This window comes from Emys orbicularis, chromosome 3, assembly GCF_028017835.1.
Source record: "Emys orbicularis isolate rEmyOrb1 chromosome 3, rEmyOrb1.hap1, whole genome shotgun sequence".
Taxonomy (NCBI): domain Eukaryota; kingdom Metazoa; phylum Chordata; order Testudines; family Emydidae; genus Emys; species Emys orbicularis.
This window is the reverse complement of record NC_088685.1, coordinates 183,311,483-183,335,973: the sequence shown is the minus strand read 5'-3', so window position 1 is coordinate 183,335,973 and position 24,491 is coordinate 183,311,483. Positions and strand designations below refer to the sequence as shown.

Genomic DNA, 24,491 nt, shown 5'->3' with positions numbered 1-24,491 from the left:
AAAATCTCTGCTTAACTTACTCTGTTGTGCCCAGGTATTGCAGCATATATGCCATGTAAAATCATTCACTGTGTGAGGATACTTGTATTATTAGCCAGGCACAAAGTGGCAAGTTACTAAACTCTGATTGTCCTTGCTTTTGTAAGTTTAAGTCAGATTCTTGGATTTACTTTACCACACTGTAGTTTGTAATTTAATTTGATTCTTTTTGTGTACTAGTATTAAAAGAGAACAGTGATTCTTAAAAAGGGTGTTTGTATATCACATTTCTATGGCTACATCTACACTTGTGGCGGCATGCAGAGTGCAGACACTGCATGCCCAGCTAGCGCAGGTATAAATAGCAGTGTAGACAGTGAGACATAGCTTAGAGCAAGGGTTCTCAAGACATATTTTGGTGGCCTCAGAGTGCGGCCACCAATTCTTGCTGGTGGCCGCTCTCACACTTTTTCCTAAAATACTTAATTAGCTTTAGGAAAAAACAAATAAATATGCACATAATATATGTCCAAATCCATTGTAATTTATTTATTGCTAGCTAGTAAGTCTGTTTGTGAAAAGTGATATTAACAAACATAAAAGTATCACTTTTCACAGCACACTTACTCAGCCCTGGCAAGCCTGGGGACAAATGAAGCCGGGGCTGGGGGAGGCAGCGGAGGGCTGGAGCCTGAAGCCCCACAGGCAGAGCCCGAAGCCTGTCAGCCAGGGGACAGGGCCTCGGGATGGAGCTTGAAGTTGTGCAGACGGAGCCTGTCACCCCCACCAACCCAGGGCTGAAGCCCAAAGCCTGAGCCCAACTGCCTCTGGGAAGGTGAGGAACTCCCTGCCTGCCTGCTCCTACAGCGTTGTCCCCCAGGTGTCTCCGGGGGGGACAGGGTACAACCCCTGATTGTGGCCCCAGCAATCAATACCAAGGCAGGACATCCAGGAGCAACGGAGAGGGGAAGGGGCTGCTACTTCCCCCACCCATCACAGCCCAGGAGGCTGTGGCTGCAAGAAAAGCCCCTGGTGGCCACATGTGACCACAGTGGCTGCATTTGAGAAATGCTGGCTTAGAGTACAGTGCTCTACAGGCCTGAGCCCCCAGTATAGAGATATAGAATAGCTCTCTACACACCCAAGCAGTGTCTCCCATGTCCACACGGCTATTTTTAGCAGTGTAATGTCCCACTGCCAGAGCCTTTCTCCACAGTAATAAAAGGCTCCAGCAGCAGGTAAAGGCTGCAGTGGGGGGAAGACTCCCTGCTGACAGAGCCTTTCTCCGTTGCCTCCCCCTTGCCGGAGCCTTTCCTTGACACAATGAGGGGGGAGAGAAGAATTTCAGTGCAGGACAGAAGAAGGGGGAAGAAAGATTCTGGATGTCAGTGGGGTCATATCAATCAAACTTCAGACTATGCTGATTTTTCTCCTATTTAGGAGTCAGAATGGGCTAAGCAATAGTGGGAGTAGATTGGGGGGAGGGGGGAGTTGAAAAATTGTGGAGGACTGAGGGAGAATTGGAGAAGCATTCTATCAATACTTGCTTTATACCTAAGTGTTTGGATAGACATACATTTTTCTTCCCTTTGACTTTAAAGCATCATTGGTGGCCAAGTGGGGAACCATGTGTATATCATTATAGTCCACCTTACGACAGACAGAGCACTCAAAGAAATGATTTCCAGAAGCCAACCTGTACATTGTCTTCTCCAACTAAATACAGCAGTAAACTACAGCCTTCCTGTGGAATAGGTAAGAACCTGTAGGGAAGCTCTTTTTTCCCCTTCCCCCTCCTCCCCCATACACCAAGTCAGGTGTAGTTTTTTTTTCTCTCTATTTAGAATAAACAAGAACAGGTAAATTCAGGTACTTTTGTACAGGATCTTTTGCTGCCTGACTTTGGATCAAGTTTTGATCTCAATTGCACCAATGTACATTTGGAGTAACTCCATTAAAGTCAGTTGAGTTAGTTGCATTGTTGTAAATCCAGACTAAGAGCTGAGTCTCTATCTAACTACCCATCCATCTTTCTTGCACTTATCATTTATGATGTCTGAACACTTGGTAAATGTTGTCCATTTAATAACAACCACTGTATATAATACATCCTATTGGCTCCCCCTCTTCTGCAGTTTGCAAACAAATTCAGATTATACAAATTATGGAAATGTCTAATTTTGGAGAGTGAATTGCAAACAATCCTTGAACTATTCCCATCAGTTGCAAATGTATTTGGTATTCATAATTGTTCTCCAGATATTTTGGGTGAATACTTTTGATCAGAAAGAAGCTGTTTGCTCTGACTGTTCTCCCTTTGTTTTGTGGTTGGTCACCTAAGTGGCGGTGTTTCTACTCATTGAATGTTCTTTTGTTAAAAAGGTTGCCAGGTACAGAATGAATAGGATTGAAAATTGTCTGAGCTGTTCCCCAAAACAGGTGTAAAGTAACTCCCTTACCTTTCCCCCAGCTGTGTTGTAGAACAAAGTAATAAAAGTGAGCCTTCACCAAATTTGTTAAAACTGCTCAGCTGCCCTCCATCATGCAATGTTATAATAGTGACTGGAACTTTAACTCTGGCAACAGGGTTTCTTAGGATTCTTACCCTCCATAAAATCAAATAGAGAGGCATGAGGCAACCAGCAGTGTGCATATATGTGGGAGGGGCCTGGAGTGAGCTAACTAGCCATGATATCTGCATTAGTAATAGTCTCGTGCCTCGATGTCTCCACATGCTCTGTTGAACTGTGGTACCAGCAAGCAGGGCTTGTCTCATGCTACTGTGATAATTCATTCAATAGCAGCTGCCATGCTGCATTTTCTGATTCCATACATATTTCTTCTAAGGGGGCAACTGGTCCTCAGACCAACACCCTTGTTGGATATGCCAGGATTGTTGCTTACCACTTTATGGTATCCAAGAATACTGCAATGACAAGAACTTAGCAGCAGTCATGAAGAATAGTAGTGTCAGTGTACTACTTATGAGTTGCATGGTTCTCCACCAAAAAATGATTTATCACTATAGTGACTATTTAAATGTCAGAAAACATGACCGAATGCAACAAAGTATTTTCTGTTTAACAACCCAGCATTTTTCTTCTACTATTAGTGATACAGTTAGTGAAATGATATCATTGAAATAAAAATATATTGGCCCAGATGCTCTGCTGTACTGAGTTCCCACAAGCCAACAGCGAGACTGGACATGGACAATTTTTAAAATGTGGCAAGGGGACTACCCAGTTGGAGAGTTTAACTAGTTCCTGTTCTCTATGCAGCCTGAGTAGCACAAAGAGAGTAGAACAGGCCAGAAAATCTTAGGTTTATGTAGTGCTGAAAAACTCCAAAGCATTGTAGCTATTGTATGCATAGGTGTCACTTCTCTACCTGGCATTAAAAATGGGAACAGGGGCAAGCACAGCTCGCCTTCTCTGTTAAAAGCAGAGGAAAAATTCCCTCTCTTTGGTCTAGCTTGAGACAGTGCTGCACACTTGGGGCTCTCTCCTCTTTGGTTGGTGAGGGGGACTCACTCAGCAAGAGAATCTGAAGTCAGAGCAGTAGAAGCTGGTCGTTGGCTGGGCAGAATCTGGTGCTCACAATCTTTTTGGCAGCCCATGCAGTAGCAACAGCACCTGAGGGAAGAAGCTGTCCCAGTTCCCTATATATTTCCTCTCCTCTGAAGCAAGATTTATGCCCCTGCTGACTCTCCTCCTTCAAAGGTGAGAGGGGAAAGACACCTGCAACTGCTGGCTTTCTTCCACCTATGGGGAAGTATAGAGAAGTAGCACATAATACATATATTCAAAATCTTTTAAATCCTTGCAACTTTCAACCTATAGGAAATTGCATCAGGTATTGCAAACTGTTGGAGGCAAGAAGCTGCCAAACCTCCAACTTCTGTTTAGTTTTTGGTACACATTCTCTATCCTTGTCAAGTCTAAACTCTTGCATCTGTTGGAATAGGGGTAGGAGGAAAATGGAGGTGCTGCTGTGTGTCATGCATGCAAACACACGCACACACGTTCTTTTTGGCTGGCTATGTACCTGCTTGAGATGTGAATTCCTTTGGGATACATTTCTTGTCCCCATTCTCTTCTCTTTGCTGCATTGCATCCCCAAGTGTCATCAAAACCCATGATGACATCCACCAGAAGTGGTGAGTTTCTCTGACTAGTTTGAACTACTTTAACCCCTGTTCCCTACCATTGTAGTGCATTCAACTTTGGTGTGGAACAGTAGCTATATTACAAAGCACAGCAATGTAATACAACCTTTCAGGAATGGAAATGAGAATAGATAATATATCCAACGGAAACTGCAAAGGCACTCCAATTTAGATAGGCATATTGTTATTACCACATTAGAATTTGACCACTAATGCCCCTGTTATTGCAAAAAGCACCATGGGTGTTTTGTTGACTACAGATGCTCAGGACCTCAGTTTTAGTGTCCACCCAAAAGAAAGAATCTCCTCCTAGCCTTGTGTTGGGACTGTAGTATCCCCAACACTCTGGATGTTCCTGGAGTTGTTTTATCCAAATACTGACCACTTGACCATACTTAGCTTATAAGAGCTAAGATCACAGCCCAAGATGGTATGACTGAAGGTAATACAATTGGCCAAGTGCTCTTGGGTACTTTTAAATTATAGACTTAATTTTAATACCATGATGTTAAGTTGTCAGATAGCTCCTATCATTATGACAGCTTCAGTTTTTTGATTGTGTAGACAGCTCTGCACTGAATCCAAACCCCAAAGTAAATCATAATGGGATTTATTTATTTTAAAAATCTTTTAAAGGTTACTGTGTATAGTTTAGCTTGTGTGATGGAATATCTGAGAACAGAGTCTCTGCTGCATACAGCTTCTGCTGAGAGGACCTTCAGGGAGCCATTTAGAGCTCTCCCCAGCACAAGTTAGAAGCAGCCTGGGGAGCTGCTCAAACTTACACCAGCCAACTATGATTCCCCATAACTAGCTGGGGACTGCTGGAGCTTTCCAGCCCAAGGCCTGGAACTTGTGGGAATTTTCTGCTCCCAGGTGGTGCAAAGGGACCAGATCAGGACAGAGAATCTGCCCCGCTGCATTAGTAAAACAACGTACACTTTCTTCAGTTCCAAGTGGTAGTGTCCAAACACAAATATTAAATGAAAAATGAAGGTGTTATTTTATTCTTAAGATACTCCACTCTTAAGTGTAAAAGACAATAAACAACTAAAGGCAACAGAGCTTAGATTAAACGTTTGATCGTGGGCCCTGCTTCATCTGCTTTTTGTCCCTCCAAAGTGGCCCTAAGCTTGGTGGGTCTGGTCCTTGGAAAATCTCCCCTCTGAAGTTCATTGGGTGGGGCAGAGCTGCTACAGCTGCTCCCGTGTAACACTCTCATCCCCAGCTGGCAGTGTGGGGAGGGGGCGTAACTAGAGCAAAAGAATGTGACTGGGGTTCCCCAGTGTTCTGGTGCACCCCAGATGATGTAACAGCTCCTTGGGGCCATTGGTAGCTGGCACAAGTTAGAGCAGCCTCAGTCTACAATAAGCTTTGCCAAGGGCCCAGTCTGGTGTATGGCAGTCCCAAGATCAAAGCAGTGCAAAGGGCACCACTGTGCCCCTCTGTCCCTTCAGTTGCACTGAGTATTGCTCAGCTGCAACTGAGGGTCTGGCCCTCAAAGACAGATACAATAACCAGTCTATAAGAATGTTCATACCAATTAAATCTTATCTAATCATTCGTTCATCAACCCACTTAATTAGCCATGGACTCTGGTATTTCAGCTATGCCATGTCAAAAATGAAAGTGTTCTTTGTGTAGTACGCCACCCAACAACTGTCTGGCTGCTATCCGCTGTAAAATCAACAAATATTTCTCATGCAGCAGAGCTGTATCTACTGGAAAATAATTATTCACTTCTGTTTTTTTTAAACCAAGATGAGTTAAAAGCCATATTCTTTTCATCCTGTGCAGTTAGCATTTGATATATCAAATGCAAGTTGGCTTCTCAGCTCTCTTGCAGGTTTCATTTGACTCATGTTACACACTTCATATACACAGAGAAATCACATTTGCTAGAATGTGGTTTGGTAATATAATCCCTCTATTAAAAAAGGTAGATTTGTAAGATTGAAAATGATGTATTTTAATAGCATAAATGAAATAGTACAGTAAATTGGAGGTAGTGATGAGTGAAATCTGCAAACCACATCTCGTGGTATAAATGGGCCTGGCTCCATTGGTTTTAATTGATCTGCAGTAATTTACATCGGCTCTGGATCTGGCCTTCTAATTTTATTTTATATCAAAGAACACAACCAAACCCAAGGAATGCACTGAGATAATCATGGTTTGTTTTTACCACCAAAGTAGCTGATTTTGCAACCCCTACTCTCATTGGGTAGGAATTTCTTGCTCACTTTAATGGTGATAGTCTTACGAGTAAGTGCTGGCCAACATGAATAAGGTTTGCAGAATCTAGCCTGGAAATGTTTATTGACAAGTTTATTTTAAGCAGTGGCTTCTATAGAGGAAAACACAGGGGGGTTAATTCTCAAAGAAGTATAGGGCAGATAAGCTGTATGGATCCCACTGAGGCAAAGACCCCTTTTGCCACTGTGAAAACAGCCATCCATGGCTGGACATCAGCTTAGGCAGTATACATATTAGAAACTTTTCTGTGTTAACAGAGTTACCAGAAAATAGATTCAAAGCATTTGTCAGACATGACAGGGCACTCTACCTATTTTGGTCATGCAGCACATTCTTTCCTATTACTGTTCTGGGGGCTTAATCTTGCACTTAGATGTGTGCTCACAACTCCTATTTACTTACATGGAAGTGTTGGGTGTGTGACAGAGGGCAGAATTTGATTTTGTAGTTTGCACTGCTCTACAGCCAAAATGCTTCTGAAATAAATGTAGTCAAACTTTACTAATTCTGGGTCACTGAGAACGAAAATGATGCTTAAAATTGTTGATTGGCTCTAGTTTTCAAGATATGCTATTGGGTCAGTATATACGACCCTTGACTTGGGAATGGCGGAGGATAAGTGAGTTATAAAGGGAAGGGATCTCAATTTAAACCAGAAATGACTAAAATACATCTTTGACTGGATCTATGAATAAATCTATGACTGGGTTTGGACAGTACTTGCTTTTTAGGCAAAACTATGAATGATGCAATCTGAAGCTGGTATTGCGTCATACGTGATATGAATTGCATCATGTTATTCCTAGAAGTCATGGATGATGCAATCATAACGAAGCTTACATCACTCTGCTGAACAAATTGCCCTATATCAGCTCTAGAAATCATACAGTGTCGTGCCCTCTTATTTGTCAGTGTTTGATTTTGCAAAGGGACACATTTCTGTTTAGCCAAAGTGAGCAGAGATGCCTCGTACTTGTGTGAACAGTGCAGATAACTTCTGCTATGTTTGTGGTGAAGTGACTTTTGCATCACAAAAGCGCAGTATAACCACTATGGTTAAGAAAGCCTATCACCTTTATTTTGGCTGCAAAATTGGAGATCAGGACAAGAGGTGGGCCCCACACATATGCTGCAACACTTGTGCAACAAATCTTCGCCAGTGGTTGAACAGGAAAAGGAAATCTATGCCTTTTGCAATGCCAATCATTTGGAGAGAGCCAACAGATCATACCAGCAATTGTTACTTCTGCATGGTGCCTCCAGTTGGGAAAGGTGTGTCAAAGAAGAAAAAGTGGACTGTGCATTATCCAAACATTCCATCAGCTATACGCCCAGTACCCCACGGAGAAGGACTGCCGGTTCCTGATGCACCAGAATCATTCTCACTTGAGTCAGACAAGGAAGAGGATGGAACTTCTGGTCCTGAACCATCAATGTCACAGGACCCACATTTTCTCCCATCCTCCTCCTCTGAACCACACCTCATAACACAAGGTGAACTGAATGACCTTGTCAGGGATTTGGAACTACCCAAGAGTAAGGCAGAGCTGTTGGGCTCCAGACTACAGCAGTGGAATCTCCTGGCAAGTGATGTTAGGGTTTCCATGTTCTGTGACCGTCAAAAGGATCTTGTCCCATTCTTCTTCATGGAAAGTGATCTTGTAGCCTGCAACAACATCGATGGTGTGATGGCAGCCCTCAACATCGTTCACGATCCAGATGAGTGGAGACTGTTCATTGATTCATCGAAGACGAGTCTTAAAGCTGTTTTACTCCATAATGGCAATGTTTTGCCATCAATTCCAGTTGGTCATGCAGTCCATATGAAGGAAACCTATGACAACATGAAACAACTTTTGAGGTGCATAAACTATGACCAACATCAGTGGCAGCTTTGTGGCGATTTGAAGGTTGTTGCTCTCTTGCTTGGTCTGCAGACTGGATACACGAAGTACTGCTGTTTTCTCTGCAAATGGGATAGTCGTGCAAGAGATTCCCACTACCTCAAGAAAGATTGGCCATTCCGACAGTCATTGGAGCCTGGGAGGAAAAGTGTTCAGCATCCACCACTTGTTGAATCAAGGAAGATTTTGTTACCACCCTTACACATCAAGCTGGGTCTGATGAAGAACTTTGTCAAGGCCATTGACAAAACACAAGCAGCTTTCAAGTACCTCCGTGGAAAATGTCCAGGGTTAAGTGAAGCTAAGCTAAAGGAAGGTGTCTTTGTTGGTCCTCAGATTCGTGAACTTCTTCAAGATGATGCATTTGACCATGCACTGCGTGTCAAGGAAAAGACGGCATGGAAAGCCTTCCAGTTAGTGGCAATAAATTTTCTCGGAAACAACAAGGCAGACAACTACAGGTTGTTGGTGGAAAACCTCCTCAAGGCATACAAAAGCCTTGGTTGCAACATGTCACTAAAGATACATTTTTTGCACTCTCATCTAGATTTTTTTCCACCGAACTGCGGAGCAGTGAGCGACGAGCACGGCGAACGATTTCACCAGGACATTGCAACAATGGAGAAACGCTATCAGGGCAAATGGAGCCCATCAATGCTTGCAGACTATTGCTGGACAGTGACAAGAGATGCTCCATTTAATGAATACAAGAGACAAGCCAAGAAGCGCCGAGTAGACACTGAATAGGACTAAACTATGTACATAATAGTTTTTTGCCTTTTGTTTCATAATAAATTTTATTTATATAACCCTTTTGCTGATTTTTAAAGTGTTACATAAACAGGACAGGTGAAATATTATCATGTAAAGCAACCATAAACACATGAAAAGACCTAGGTTTACAATTTATTATTAAAACTCTACTATCTACACAATATACATAGACATAAAATGTAAAAACTTAAATATCTTAGAAACAGTAGCCAATCAGTTGTTTTAATTGTCATATTTGAATTCAGCACATCAAAATACATAATAAATAGCACATTTTATCTCTGAAGCAGACGACTTCTCAAAAATTGTAGACCAGTATTACAGTAGCGCCTAGAGACCCCAACTAACATTTGGGCTCTATTGTGCTAAGTGCTGTACAGACAAATAGTAAGAAACTGCCCCTGCCTTAAAAGAGTTTGCAGTCTAAATAGATAAGACAAAGGAAATATTATTGTTCCTATTTTACAGATAGGGAACTGAAACAAGAGATTAAGGGGCAGATTTACAAAGGTATTTAGGTGCACAAAGATCCATATAGATGCCTAGTGGGATTTACAAAAGCACCTAAGCAGGGTAGGGCCTAACTCCCATTGAAAGACATAGGATGAGGGATCTAACCTGCTCAGATACACTTTTTTTTTTTTTTTTTTTTTAATGCCACTAGGTGCATATCTGTTTCATTAGGACCAGATTTACAAAAGTATTAAGGCACCTAAGTGACTTGCCCATGGTCTCACAGGAAGTCTGTGGCAGAGCTGGGAATGGACCCAAGGTCTCCTGAATCCCAGTCCAGCCTTGTTGGTGTTCTTGCCATTGTTTCAGTTAGTGCTAAGTGTCCCCCCTCCTCCTCCCCTCATTATTTTCTACTTTTTCAGAATTTTAGAAAGAGAGCAAAAATGAATTCAATAGTTGTGTGTTAGACCTTGTCTACACTAACAAGTTTTATCGACAAAGGTTATGTCGACACTCAAAAATCGGCCTAATGAAAATCGGAATATCATGTTCACACTTACTCCCTCTGTCAGCAGAGGGCGTCCACAGTTGGGGCACTATATTTGACAGTGTGAGCAATGCATTGTGAGTACCTATACCACAGTCCAGCTCGACACCTTCTGTCACTAGGTGTTGCAATCCGCTCCGCCTTCCCCCAGCGCATCTTGGGGACCGGGCTCATGCATTGCTTTCTGTTCCAGCACTCCATGAGCTTCCAGCATTTTGCGGCATTTTTCAACGGCTCTTCTTTGCTGTGCACCCTGGCATCTTTGTGAGAAGAGATGGATCCTGCACTGCTCTCCTGTGCTCTGTTAACTGTCATAAAGACATTGTGGATAGCAGTGCAGTTAATTGTAAAGTTCCTAATTGAAAAAGACTCCCAGTTGCCTGACATGCTGCGTGATATGGATAGGAGCAACTTTAGATTGCTTTTGGTATTCACAGAACAGCTGCATAGGGTAGACCATCGCTTTTGGGCTCAAGAAACAAGCACTGAATGGTGGGATCAAATCGTCATGCAGGTGTGGCATGACGAGCAGTGGCTACAGAACTTTCGGATGCAGAAAGATACCTTCCTGGAACTGTGTGCAGAGCTCGCCCCAGCACTGCAGCGCAAGGACACCAAAATGAGAGCTCCGCCCTATTGGTAGAGAAGTGTATGGCAATCACTGTGTGGAAGCTAGCAACTACAGACTGAATCAATTTGGAGTCAGGAAGTTGACCGTTGGGGCTGTGTTAACACAAGTGTGCAGAGCAATAAATCCCATCCTGCTACGAAGGACTGTGACTCTGGGAAATGTGCGTGAATGGGTTTGCAGAAATGGATTTCCCTAATGTGGAAGGGCGATAGATGGCACACACATTCCAATTTTGGCACCAGACCACCTTGCAACGGAGTACGTCAATAGAAAGGGGTACTTGTCCATGGAGTTGCAAGCACTTGTGGATCACTATGGGCGTTTCACTGACATCAACCTGGGGTGGTGCATGACGCACGCATCTTCGGGAACACTGGACTGTATAGAAAGCTACAAGCGGGGACTTTTTTTCCAAACCAGAAGATTACAGTGGGGGATGTTGAAATGCCCATAGTGATCCTGGCCGACCTGGCAGACCCTTTACAGCCGTGGCTCATGAAACCTTACACGGGACACCTGGACAGCAGTAAGGAGCAGTTCAGCAACAGGCTGAGTAGGTGCCTGATGACAGTTGAATGTTTCTTTGGCAGATTAAAGGCGCACTGGCGATGCCTTTATGGCAGGTTAGACCTTAATAAGGATAATATTCCGATGGTCATAGTTGTGTGTTGTACGTTGTATAATCTCTGTGAAGCTAAAGGTGAAACGGCTATCAGAGGAGCCTAAAGGGGGACACTTCAAATCAGGGAGGCTTTTGAGGCAACACTTTGAAAATGAGAAGCAGTAATGTATATCTCTGTGTTTGGTGCTGCAATGTTACATTATATGTAGTTTTCCTAGGAAGTAATGGTGACATTTGGGCCTTACATTCTAGCAAGCACATGAATAAACTGCCTGAGTATGTATTGGTAGTGCCTGCTATCTCAATTTGTAGAAAACAAATAAAGATGAGTTACCATTCAAAAACTTTGCTTTTATTGCACAAAAAACAGTACACACAAAGATGCTTGGTGGGAAAGGAGAAACCAGGGAAGGGCAGACTTTCAGAGCTGTGTGTAGATCCAGCTATAATTGTGAAAGTTGTCTGAGTGGGTGGAGTGAAGGGGAAACCGAGAAGTCCCGGAAAGTGGAAAGGAATGTGCAAGCAGAGTTGGAGGGGTGGGGGAGGAACGGCATGGAAAAGAGTTCTGAATGTGCTGCAGGGGAGGGTGGGCACGGATCTGCTCAGTCTACAGCATTATTAAGGACTTCAGCATCTATGTTTGCTTTAATCATCCTCTCGGTAGCATCCTTAACAAACTCCTGATTCTCTTTTCTGTCCTGCCGTTCGGTTTCCCAGCACTTCTTGCATTCCCTTTCTCTGCATTGGAGCAGTGCAGGACCTCCCGGAACATGTCGTCTTTGCTGCGTCTTGGGCACTTTCTGATCTGGCGGAGACGCTCGGCTGGTGTGGGGGCGGTGTTCCTGAAGGCCACATCTGCTGAAGCACAAGGGACAATGCACAGAAGCAGGATTGTTAAATTCACGCACAGCTTTGAAACATTTCAGTTAAATACACCTTTTGCAACATAACAATCACGTTCTCACTGACCCTTTGCAAGCACAAAACTCTGCAAACACCCAAAGCATGGTGGGGGGTGGGGCGCTCCACATGGGGGAAAAGAACATGCACTCTGCAAGGATTGTGGTACATCTGACTAAGGAAAAAAATTTAAAATTCTCCCACACTCTTCCACCGGTGGGGATCATTCTAGCAGATATCTCACTGCTAAGGGTAAGCAGGGAAACCAGGGAACATCTACTCCATGCTTGTGGCTTCCAGCCTGCTCCCTATGCTGCTTGCCTGTGTGCCTCTTTGGTCCTTGCAGAAGTGATTGCCGAATGGCGCGTGAAAGTTTCCTACAATGGGGGAAGGAACAAAGCTGCTCTTCCATGGAACCTGCGGCAGAGGATTACCAAGTACCTCCAGGAAACTTTCCTGGAGATCTCTCTGGAGGATTCCTGTGAGATCTCGGAATGCATCAACACCCTGTTCTGATGTACTGATTAGCTACACAGAGAAATGTCCAGCTCACAGAAACACATCCAGCATCCCACATTTCTATGCCCTGAACCCACCTCCGCACTACACAAGCCACATCCACTTACCAGGAGTCTCATCTCCTGTTTCTTGCTCGCCAGAGAGCAACTGCTGAGACTGGCTAGACAACTCTGGAGTGGAGAACAGTTCTTGGCTGCCTGCCCTACTGGCATCTAACTCCACCTTTTCATCAGTTACTTCGTCCTCCGGCTTAGGTCCTCTTTCCACCGCCTTCAGGCCCACCGAAGTATCTATGGGGCTCTTGGCGGTGGAGGTGGGGTCACCACCAAGGATAGCGTCCAGCTCCTTATAGAACTGGCAGGTCTTAGCAGGAGTGACAGTTTGCCTCCCTTACCTTATGATATGCCTGCCTCAGCTCCTTTATCTTCGCTGTGCACTGCAGTGTGTCCAGATCATAGCCCTTCTCGCACAAGCCTCAGGAAATGTACCTGTAGTATCCCAAATCCTATGGCTCAAGCGCAGCTATGACTGCACAGCCTCCTCCCCATATTCTGAGCAGGAGAGTGTTTGCTGCTATAACCTGCCATGGTCACCTGGGAAGATGCGATGAGACCTCTCCATGCCAAGCCAGCAGGAAATGGAATTTCAAAAATCCCTGGGGCATCTAAGGGGGAGGGGTGGATGGTCGTTTACTTGGCTGCAGGGCAGTGGAGTTCAAATTGCTGACCAGAGCGGTCACGATGGATATTATGGGACGACACCTGGAAGCTAATTAAAGCGATGAAATCAAGCGTGGTGTCTACACTGGCACTTGTAGACAAATTTAGAGGAAAAAGCTTTGTCTCTTGTCGGGGTGGTTGTATTTTGTCGCCGAAACAGGGTATTTTTGCTGACAAAAGTCGCATCACAGTGTGTACACATTCATTGTTTTGTCGACAAAAGACAGCTGTTGTCAACAAAACTTTGTAGTGTAGACAAGGCCTTAGTGAGTGAATATAGCACAAACTCTCGAGGTAGTAGACTTTGGGTAACATTAACTTTTACAGAAGTGCCTAAAAGTGACTGAAGAGCCTAAGTCCCACTTTCAAAAGTGACTTAGGCATTCGGTAGCCTAAGTCCCCCTGAAAGTCATCCATCCTTTATCGCATGACTGTTTGTTGCTCTGTCTGCCATACATTACTGCCAGGCTATGCTTCTACCTTGTCTTCATTCAAATGAAAAACTCACTTCTGTGAGGCCCACAAGAAATGAATTTAGAATTTGAAACACAACAAAATACTGAGCCATCCCCACAATTGGATTTCACAGTACTTCCTGAGTGAAATCCTAGCCCTATTGAAATCAATGGAAAAACACTCCATGACCTCAGTCGAGTCAGGCTTTCATCCCTTATCCTGCGTGGGCCGAGTTCTGAGCTCACACCACTGTCGATCAAGAATAACTCCACTGAATGCAACAGAGTTACTACTGGTGTGAATGGGTTCGGAACCAGGCACTGCAAGTCTTCCCTTTTACACTGTATACTTTTTGGGGCAAAGGCTGCCTTTGTTTCTTGTACTGTAGTGCTGAGCATCATGTTTGAGTTAAACAGTTTTAAAAAATGAGATTTCCCTGTCTTTTTATCACAAGGCTTTGTCCTTGCATTAGCAGCTTCTGCTCCCTTTTATATACAGACAAAGCACAAGGATGTCTGTATTAGCAGTGCTTTAACAATAGAAGGTTACACAGGTTTTTATATCAGTGTAAATTCATTAAAGCCAATGGAGTAACGCTGCCATCACACCAGTGTCACAGAGTGGAGGCTTGGCCCCATTATTTATTATTGAACCTTCTCTTCTACCCCCTTCACTTGCCAAGATGCTTGATGTGTAGGGGCTCCCTTTAGTCCCAACTTTGAGAAGCAGCTGGCAGAACCTCACTGTGTAAGCCTCAAAGAGCAGGATGGGAAACCAACACTTCAGCCACTTTCACTGCTGAGATGGTTGTATTAAACAGCAGAGCAGCATCGGAGCTAGTGCATGGAATGCAATCTTCTGCTAGAGAGAGAGTCAGGCGAGGTAAGGCATTTAATGTGGCCTGAAGAGCCAGTGCTGGCAGAAACCTCTCTCCTTCCTGGGGAGTGCCAGTACCTCTGCTTCTCCCCATAGGTGGACCTAGAGTTCTGCCTTCAGAATACTCCTCCTGTATATTTAAATTCAAATAATGAAGCAGTTTATTTTGGATGATTGATTGTGGGGATATTGCTCACAAACCCAGATCATCTAATTTCACATCATGCCATTCCATTAATAAGGAAAGTGATGGTTTCTGTGTGTTGGCATGTTTGCCATTTTGAGATTGAGCCAGTTGTCTTTTGGCATTCAGGCTTCTATAAGTGATGGAAGATTATGCCTTGGAATTGGTGTGTTAAATGGCTCAATTCCTTAAAAGGTTATAAATGCTGAGATATTCTCTGGGAAGTAATGTACGGTTCCTTTCTGTTTGACTTTACAGAGATAAAAAATAGGGGGGGATTTTTATGCGTATCTCAGTTTTGCCACCTAAAAGAATAATAATAAAGCTAGTGTATTCCTATGTGCTACATAACTGCACTAATTGTTGCCTATTGAGCTTTGTAAGGATCCTCCTCCTTACACCGCCCCCTACAGCCATTTCAGCAGCTAAGGTAGTTGACAACAGCGATTTTTGGCTATAATTTATAACTTTGGAGCTAATTTGTCCTGTTTGTGAGTTTTATTTGTGTACACCTATTTACACTTGCTGGGGATCTAACTCAAAGACTCCATCAAATGACTGTCAGGCATGTTATATTAGGATAGCTCACAAACCCAGAGCAGTAAATGGTTTAGTATTCTAAAACTTTGTCTAGGCATTTTATCGTGGCAGTATCTGAGCACCTTACAGAAATACTATGGTCGTCCTCATCATGGCCCTTATCCCGTAGAATGCTTACACACATGCAACAGAACTACTCACCTGCTTAAAGTTAAGCATATCTGTGTTTGTGGGATCAGATCACATGTTGCTAAATTACAAGCGAGTCTTAAATTTGGTTCACATGAAGAAAAAAATTGGGATGATTATTATTATTGAGTTTTCTACTGGAATATTATAGAATCTATTATGAGTCTGCTTCTGTTATCTAATATTCAAGTAGAAAACTCATGAACTAATATCACTTTCTTGAATTTATTGATAGACTTACTATGCTGAACCAAATTATTTGTGAATAATTCATCAATTTACAGAAATAATTTGTGAATATTTGACAGACATTATTGATCACCTATAGAGGTGGTCAAATACTGAGAAAAATATTCACTAATTTATTTGAGGATTGACAAGAAAAAAAAATCAGTGGAGATATTCATTTGAATTATTTGGCCAATTCAAATTCTACCTTATCACTAGAAAATGCCACTGTTCAGGGTTCCAATAAAAATATTCCATCCATATTTAATTGACCAGAAATTAAACATTGAGATAATCTTTTTTTTTTTTTTCTTTGCAAGAAATTCTACAGGGAACTAATATAACCTTTGCTCAGTTGTAACAAGAACACAATCTACAGAATTAAAAATGTTATTCACAGCTTCTGTCACATTTTATATGAATGCGCTTCTGCTATTTTATATTCCAGTAATAAACTCATGAACTAATGTAATTCTTTATATAAGTTTATTTTTCAGACTTACCATAAAATTTTCATTCATAGAATTCCCAGATCCAGTTATGAAGTACTTTAAGTGGAAGCTAGATATGCAGTTCATACCTATATTCTTTACCTGAACAGATTGCTGGTGCATTACACAGAAAATAGTATAGCAGCTTGTAGTGTCAATCTTAAAATCATGGGATCTGAGGATAGCTACAGATGTATCTGTGGGGGTGCCTGTAGTGAGGCATTGTGGCTTCCCTCTGACCCAGAAGGGGAGGAATCCCCCTCTGTGCCCAGGTGGGCGGAGTCAGACCCACCTCATCCCTCCCACTGGAAGTGGATAGGCGGGACAAGTAGTATAAAAGGCGGAGCCTCTAACTCAGTTGGGTCTGGAACAGTGAGGGAGACAGATGCACCCTGCTTGCTCCAGGCTGCTGACTTTGCTGCTGAGCCCAGAGATGCCATCCTTGCAGAGGAACCTGTGTCTGCAGGGCAGCTGATGGGACTGCTGCTGGCCACCTACCCTGGGGAGATGTAGGACATCCCTTTGATCCAGATACAGCCCCAAGGAAGGGGAGGAAGTGGCCCAGGGGCAGCCGATTCCAGACTGGCTGTAGTGCTGCCTGAAACAGTCAGTGTATTGCAGCTGGATTCCCCACTGACCCAGTGGTGGACCATTCTGCCACTGTTAGGGCCCTGGGCTGGGACCCGGTGGAGTCTGGTGGGCCTGGGTCCCCCTAACCCCTGCCACCCCACCCTTAGGGTGGCAGTCTCCCCACTGTAGGCCAGGTGGCTGGTGTTCGCCTACCATCTGCCAGAACTAGGATGACCGGCTACTTGCTAGCTCTACCCTGCTTGAGAGCTGGAGCCCATAGACTGGTGTTTGCTCTGCCCCTGCCTAAGGGCCCGGAGCCTATAGACTATTTGGGGTTCAGCCCCACTAGACCAGTCAGGATGCTAACGCCTGGTTTGCTAATTTCCTCCGATATTAGGCAGCGATCATGACAATGTAGTGAGGTGGTGTGGCCTCCCTCTGACCCAGAAGGGGAGAGATGACTGCAACACCACTACATGCCCCACAAATATATTACGGACACTTTAATGCATATTTTTGCAATTGTCCTAAAGTAACATGTTTCCAGGCTTCTTAAGTGAAATGTATCAGAAAAATAATGGTAATATTTCTATAGCTCTTTTCACCCAAACCTTCAATGCACCTTACAACCACAATGACAATTCACAAAGCTTCACAACATTTCTGTGGGGAAGGTAGGTATAATTACTCCCCCTTTGTGGGTAGGGAAACTGAAGCACAGGAGGTTTAGGGTGACCAGATCACCCAGGTCAAATATCGGGGGGGGGGGGGGGGGGGGGGCAAAAAAAAAAAAAAAAAAAAAAAGGTGGCAGAGCAAAAAAAAAACCCTTCCTCCACAAGCGCTGGTGGGAGGCCCCGGAGACGCAGGGGAAGCGCGGTGCCGTGAGTGAGAGTACGGCCTGACCGCGAGCAGGCAGGACTCAGTCAGGCGGTAGGGAGAGTAGGGGGGCGGCCCGCAGGGCCAGGCGGCGGCTGTTCTCCCCCCCTGGGCAGCGGGACTCGGGAGCAGCCGCTGCTGCAGCTCCCACTGCCGCGGGGGGAGGAAGCGGCCGATGGCCAAGCTCGGTGGCTGCGGCTCTGGCACCCGGGCCCGAACCCCCCGAGCCCAGGCCTGCTGCGGGGACCCAGCAGCGCCACACTGCGCCCAGCCCCTGGCCAGTCGCATCTGGGCTGCTGCCCAGGTGGTGCAATCCCGCGGCGGCCCCGGAGTGGGGGCAGCAGGCCCCAGCCCCCCCGTCCTGCTCGGGTCCTGCAGCGGAACGAACGGGGCTGGGCTGCCGATGCCTCCGCCCCGGGCCGCTGCGGGATTGCACCAGCTGGGCAGCAGCCCAGACGCGACTGGCCAGGGGCTGGGCGCAGCGAGCGCGCTGCTGGGTCCCCGCAGCAGGCTTGGGCTTGGGGGGTTCGGGCCCGGGCGCCAGAGCCGCAGCCGCCGAGCTTGGCCATCGACCGCTTCCTCCCCCCGCGGCAGTGGGAGCTGCAGCAGCGGCTGCTCCCGAGTCCCGCTGCCCGGGGGGGAGAACAGCCGCCGCCTGGCACTGCGGGCCGCCCCCCTACTCTCCCTACCGCCCGACTGAATCCTGCCTGCTCGGGGCCAGGCCGGACGCTCACTCACGGCACCGCGCTCCCCCTGCATCTCCGGGGCCTCCCTCCAGCGCTTGTGGAGGGAGGAGGAATGGTGAGCCTGGGGAAGAGGCGGGGATATGGGGAGGGAGCCAATGGGGGAAGGAGGGGGCAGAGTCGGGGCGGGGGGGCGTGAGCACTTCCGGGCTCCGGAGCATTTGCTTGTTTGTCCAGTGTCCCGACCTAACATCGGTCGGGACGCGGGACAAACAAGCAAATATCGGCACAGTCCCGATAAAATCGGGACGTCTGGTCACCCTAAGGAGGTTACATATCCTACACAAAGTCACACAGCAAAGCAGCAACCAAGCAAGACTCCCAGCCCCAAGTTTTAATCACTGGAAACTGCTCCCTCAAATAGTGCAATTGATTCCTCTTCAGAATCTTTTGAGTGCTAACTTGCCACTTTTAACACATCAGCAAAATGTAATACTGTTAGCTTGTGCCAGAACAATGTACTGCTAAATGCTAGCTGGATCCTAACCCTCCAGTAACTAAAAACTAGTTGAACGAGTTTGCAACTTGCAAAAAAACTGGAAGATTAATTTTACAAAGTGGTCTGCCTATTGATCTAAACTTGATATATCTGAAAAGCACTTAAACGTAGACTCAAAATCCACTTTATGCTGATCTTCCAGAACACATTATTGACCTCTGTTTCCATGTCTACTCAGTGATGTATCTTGTTTCCTCAAATATGATTCTACCAAAACTCAGTAGGTTATCATCTTTGTGCCTGATTTGCCCTTTGCCTCTGTTTGGTGCCCGTGAACACTGTTTGTACACTGTGTTCATGTATTCTGAGTTAGGCCTGGTGTACGCTAGAGGGGGGGATCGATCTAAGTTACGCAACTTCAGCTATGTGAATAACTTAGCTGAAGTCGACGTACTTAGATCTACTTACCGCGGTGTCTTCACAGTAAGCTGACGCTCTCCCGTCGACTCCGGTACTCCACCAGGGCGAGGTGGAGTTGACGGGAGAGCGCTCAGCAGTCAATTTATTGCATCTAGACTAGACGTGATAAATTGACCCCTGCTGGATCGATCGCTGCCCGTCGATCCAGTGGGTAATGTAGACAAGCCCTCAGGGTGAATGTATTGATGTATTCATTGGTGTACTGACATTTTTGGGTACAATTTCCTCAGTGTATTTATGTGAATTTTAGTGCTCATGACCAGTGCCCTGCTAACAGCACTGCAGACTCAATTTCTCTGTTTATCCCCAGAACAGATACAGCATTGGCAACATTAGCATAAACTTGTTCACACTTCCCTGCTAGTGTGCTTGGACAATGATGAGAAGGGACCATCTCTAGGGTGGAGAGGATAGTTCAGCCCCCATTTCCCCCTTTATTCCTTGCCTGCCCTCTTCACTGTTTTCCTTTTAATGATTAAAGGCCCAATCCAGCTCCCTCCAAAGTCCACGGGAGTCTTTCCATTGATGTTAGAAGGAGTTGATCAGGCCCTTTATTGTTGTGAAACTTCTGTATCATTCTGTTTCATCATACAGTTATAATTTAAAATATCCTCCATATGCGTTGTGTTCTCTTATGAGTATATCCAAGTCAAAACTGGATGAAATAGAAGATGGAACATTAGCAACTTCAAACATCTTGGCACAATGGGAAAATATTGGGTTCTGTTCCCAGCTCTCTACCGACTTGATGTGCAACAAAGATCCTAGCCAGCTCACCACTGTGCCTCAGTTTCCTCATCTGTAAAATTTTGATATTTGAGATCATTAAACAAAAAGTGCTATATAAGAGCCAAACGTTATCAATAGGTAGGGCTAATTAACCAATTGTCTTTAAATTTTTCTTAACACAAAGAATAAAATCATTTTTAACTTATACCCTTTAAGAATAATTGAATTTCCACCAAATTTAGGCCTTGATCCTATAGCGTGAAGTCCATATCTGCCCATATGGTACAAGTCACATGATAAGGGTCTTTGCTGTAAACATAAGATTTCAGCTCTGATCCCATATTCAGTGTTTATTTTCAAAATGTGTGTCCTAACTGCTGCAGCAATTTAGATCTGTTAACACTGTGCACATATGGTCTATATTTTTCAAAGGTGACTAGTGATTTTGGGTGCCCAATTTGGGATACCTTTAAGGAGCCTGATTTGCAGAAAGCATGAAGCATTTGTTCCCAGAAAATCAGGCCCCTTTAAAGTGTATCAAGTTGGGCACTCAAAATCAGTAGCCCTATTTGAAAATTTAGGGTGTGCTTAATTGAATTATGCTTTAAAATTATGTATTTATACTGTACACATGCAGCATATTTCAGTATAGCATTTTAGTCTGTGTCATGAAGTAGTAACTGCAAAATGTATTCCAGTTAGCTTGGACAGAATACTGTCATCTGGATTGAAAACTGGCTAAAAGATTTTAAATAAAGAGTAAAATTAAATAGCAATATATCAAATTGTGGGCAAGTGTCTAAACAGCTACCCTGAGATCTGTGTGAGATCTGGCCTTAGTGCTCTGGTGCATAGGAGGCGTTTACAGCATGCACCATTTTTTTATTTTTTTTTAAGAAGGTGCTGACTGCTTCCTGGATGTGCCAGGCCCACTCTGTGTTTCAGTGTGAAGAGGGGCAGGTCCATTTTTTCCACCTTGTGGGGACTCACAAGGGGAGGAAGGCTTCTTTGCATTCCCTCCTGACACCCACCCACAGGCAGGCCAGTTGCAATCTGTGCCCAGGATTGTTCTTGTGATACAGAATTATAACTTCACTTGGGACTTTTTAATATTAAGCACTAGAAACTGTATTGTCAGGAACAGTCCTGTACGTACTAGGTGATCTAACAAGTGTTTTCTATATCTGACTTTGATAATTCTTATACTCAGAATGCCATTCCAATTTCTATTTGTCTGGCTTCCATTGCCACCTCATCCAAATCACTCATTTCAAAACAAAACAAAACACTTATGCAGCATTGCCTATGAAAAATGAGTTCGTTTCCACTCCAAAAAGCCTTGAATCAGCATGATGTATGTATGCATGTAAAACTGAGTGTCCATACAGTCATGTAACTAATTCATGCCCCTCTTTGCCCCTCCCTTTCCTGATATATGTTACATCTTCACTTGTCTGTCAAGCCCATCATTTATTTTTTAAGCAATTCAGGACAGGCATCTTCCCCCCCCCCCCTTTTGTGTTTCTGTGCAACATCTAGTACATTTGTGAGTGCTGTTCAACAGTGATTCTGTGCTGTACAACATGAGGCCACACCATACATCATTGTCCTGACTTTACAACAATATTGTTTTTTTCCCCTCAGTTCCACTTGCAATTCCTAGAACATCAACAAGCCTTCCAAAAATTTTACAGGAGCAGATCTCCTTTATTCATCAGTACAATGCCAGAAAATCTCCTAATGAACCCATCCGAGGAAAGGTAAGACAATGTGCATCCTGTATGATTAATAGCGTGCAGGAAGCTGGAGGAGTAAGTTTATTCACAAACTTCCGACTAACCGTTTTAAAAGTAAGAAATACTGTCTCACGCTTTAGAATTGCCAGGATTTATTAAAAAGTGTCATTAATATTATAACTTAAACATGTCATTCTGTGTTTATGTGCATCATAACACTGTGGTTTCTGGCACCTATAATAATAGATAAATGCCCTAATGATATATGACTCAGTTTGGATTTCCAATAGGTCTGTGTCCGCTCTCACTTACATCTGAGGTCAGTGGAGTAAAAATGATGTGCGACCGGAACCAGGCCCTGTGGTATTTTGAATGTGTATTTTGAAGCCATTCCATAAGTAAATGTCCAAAAGTTTTGTCAGTCTTTGTTGCCTACACGTTTTTTTGTGTGTGTTTCTTACAAATCAATAATTAACTGTGTAGGGGCCTGATCCAAAAGCAATTGAAATTAGTGGAAAGACTTCCATTGTCCGGTAGCTTTGAATCAGGCCCAAAATGCAGAATTCCATTGTTGGAAACATTTTGAAGAGTACAGCCTATTGTTTGTTCCCTCTTCTGTTTATAAAAAAGAGAACCTTTCTGTGCGACCTTAATGGACAAAGTCATTTGGGTTCCAATCATAAATCTCCTGGCCTACAAAAGCAGCAGTTTAGAATTGTATCCATAGCAACCCATGTAGCAAGAAATGAAATCTGAGCTGATTAGACTTGCACAGGAGAGCTATATGCAAGTCACACACTCAGAGTGACAGAATGGTTGTGAACCAGAGAAAATAAGATGCAATTTTCTTTTATTTGTTGTTTCTCTCCAAGTTTTCCTGCTATGCCCCATTTCATGAATAAAAAAGGCTAACAGGCCAGTCACTATTCCATTGCCTGCAGCTATTGGGAGGGGACCTAGGCTGATGGCCAGTAGAGAGACCAAGAAATAAGTGGATGTTTTGCCAGCACTTGAGCTAATAAATGAACTCAGATCACAGCTGTTTTTACTAACTGTTTATGCTCCCCTGGTTAACGTCAACCTTGTTTCCCTTTCCAGCGACATGGAGCTTTTGTGTGGACAGAGATAAAACCAGTGAGTGGGCCAATAGTTCCTCAGGGAACAGAAGTATTCCTGAGTGCTAGAGGGTCAGGCTCACTGGAACAGCCAAAAACAGAGAAAGGAAACTCAGTGGAAAGCCAAATGACCTCACCCAGTCTCTGCCTGCAGAATTCCCAGGAGACATTAGGCTGTGAAACTCACTTATCAAAACCAGACGTCAGAGAAGCAGCCAAGGCATACCCCAGAATCCCTGTGAGAGCACAGAAGAGTTCAGACATTTCTCAGGCAACTGAAGTGGATGTTATCCGTCCTGCTGGGGACGAGTCTTTATGTCCAGCAATGAAAGGTCCTCTAGATAAATCTCTGGATAGGTTACCTCCCGCACATAAAAACATACGACTCCCTGATATCACCATCAGTCACTAAAATGAAGAGAGCCTACAATCACTGTGCAAGTTAATGCATTTGCTTGGTCTAATATCAATAATACTAAACACAAGCTAACAATTCACTGGTGTCAGCGGGAACACAGTACTCCTTTGACAAAACAACAGCTGCACTGTACTTTGATGTTTGTAGAAAACTATATGCCTATAAGAATTATGGGTGGTTGTTTTTTTAAGGTGGAATTGATTTCCTTGTTAGGAGGAACACAATCATCTTGATCATATATATTCTGTATTAAGTCTGACTTTGAGTTAATTAACACTTTTGGGTCTGGAAGTGATTATGATTCTTGAAAATGTACTTCTTTCAATAATAGAAACACTAGTTACAATGTTTGGTTTTATTGCTGATTGCTGTTATTTTAACATATATAGTTGTGACATGCATTATCTCCTTGGATGCTGCAGTGTGGGGTATGATTTCACACACCATATGGTGTCAGCTTGTGATAAATGGAAACCATTGTGCTTCCATAGGAAACAATGGCAGTCAAGAGAGAGAATTTGCTGTAGCCCACAGGAATGCAAAAATAATGTGTATTGCCACTCTAAACAGTTAACAAGGACAATTTTGGAGTAAACCCTTTCTTTCTTTTTGGGAGCAAGGAGGACAGGCATTTTCTTACAGACTTGTGCTTCTGTTCTTGTTTGAGTGTGTTACACATCAAAAATGCAGAAGAGATCTGAATTACTGTACGCTTTTCCCCAATACTAGAGAAAATCCATTAATCCAGAGACTGATGGGTAAACTTTTACTGATTGGACTATTTCCCTATTTTTTTCATGCTGCGACTTCTTATGATTCCCAACAAGAATTCTCCCATTTACATTCTTAGGGAAACACAGAAAGTTTAGGCTTGAGTTATAACCTACAGTTATTCATCAAACAGTGAAGCAAGTTATTACCTGTAGTTCTTAAATGGCTCCTCTTGTA

The 24,491-nt window shown here is 44.0% G+C and overlaps 1 protein-coding gene across 1 annotated transcript in view; it reads left to right on the top strand.

The window, feature by feature from the left end:
• C3H2orf73 (chromosome 3 C2orf73 homolog) overlaps positions 1-23,537 on the top strand; it is a 30,659-nt gene extending 7,122 nt beyond the window's left edge. The window contains exons 3-5 of the mRNA XM_065402146.1: positions 1,581-1,734; positions 21,919-22,034; positions 23,109-23,537. Of these exons, the coding sequence (XP_065258218.1) occupies positions 1,581-1,734; positions 21,919-22,034; positions 23,109-23,537 (699 nt within the window). The remainder of the gene's footprint in view (positions 1-1,580; positions 1,735-21,918; positions 22,035-23,108) is intronic.
• Positions 23,538-24,491: the final 954 nt, after the last annotated feature.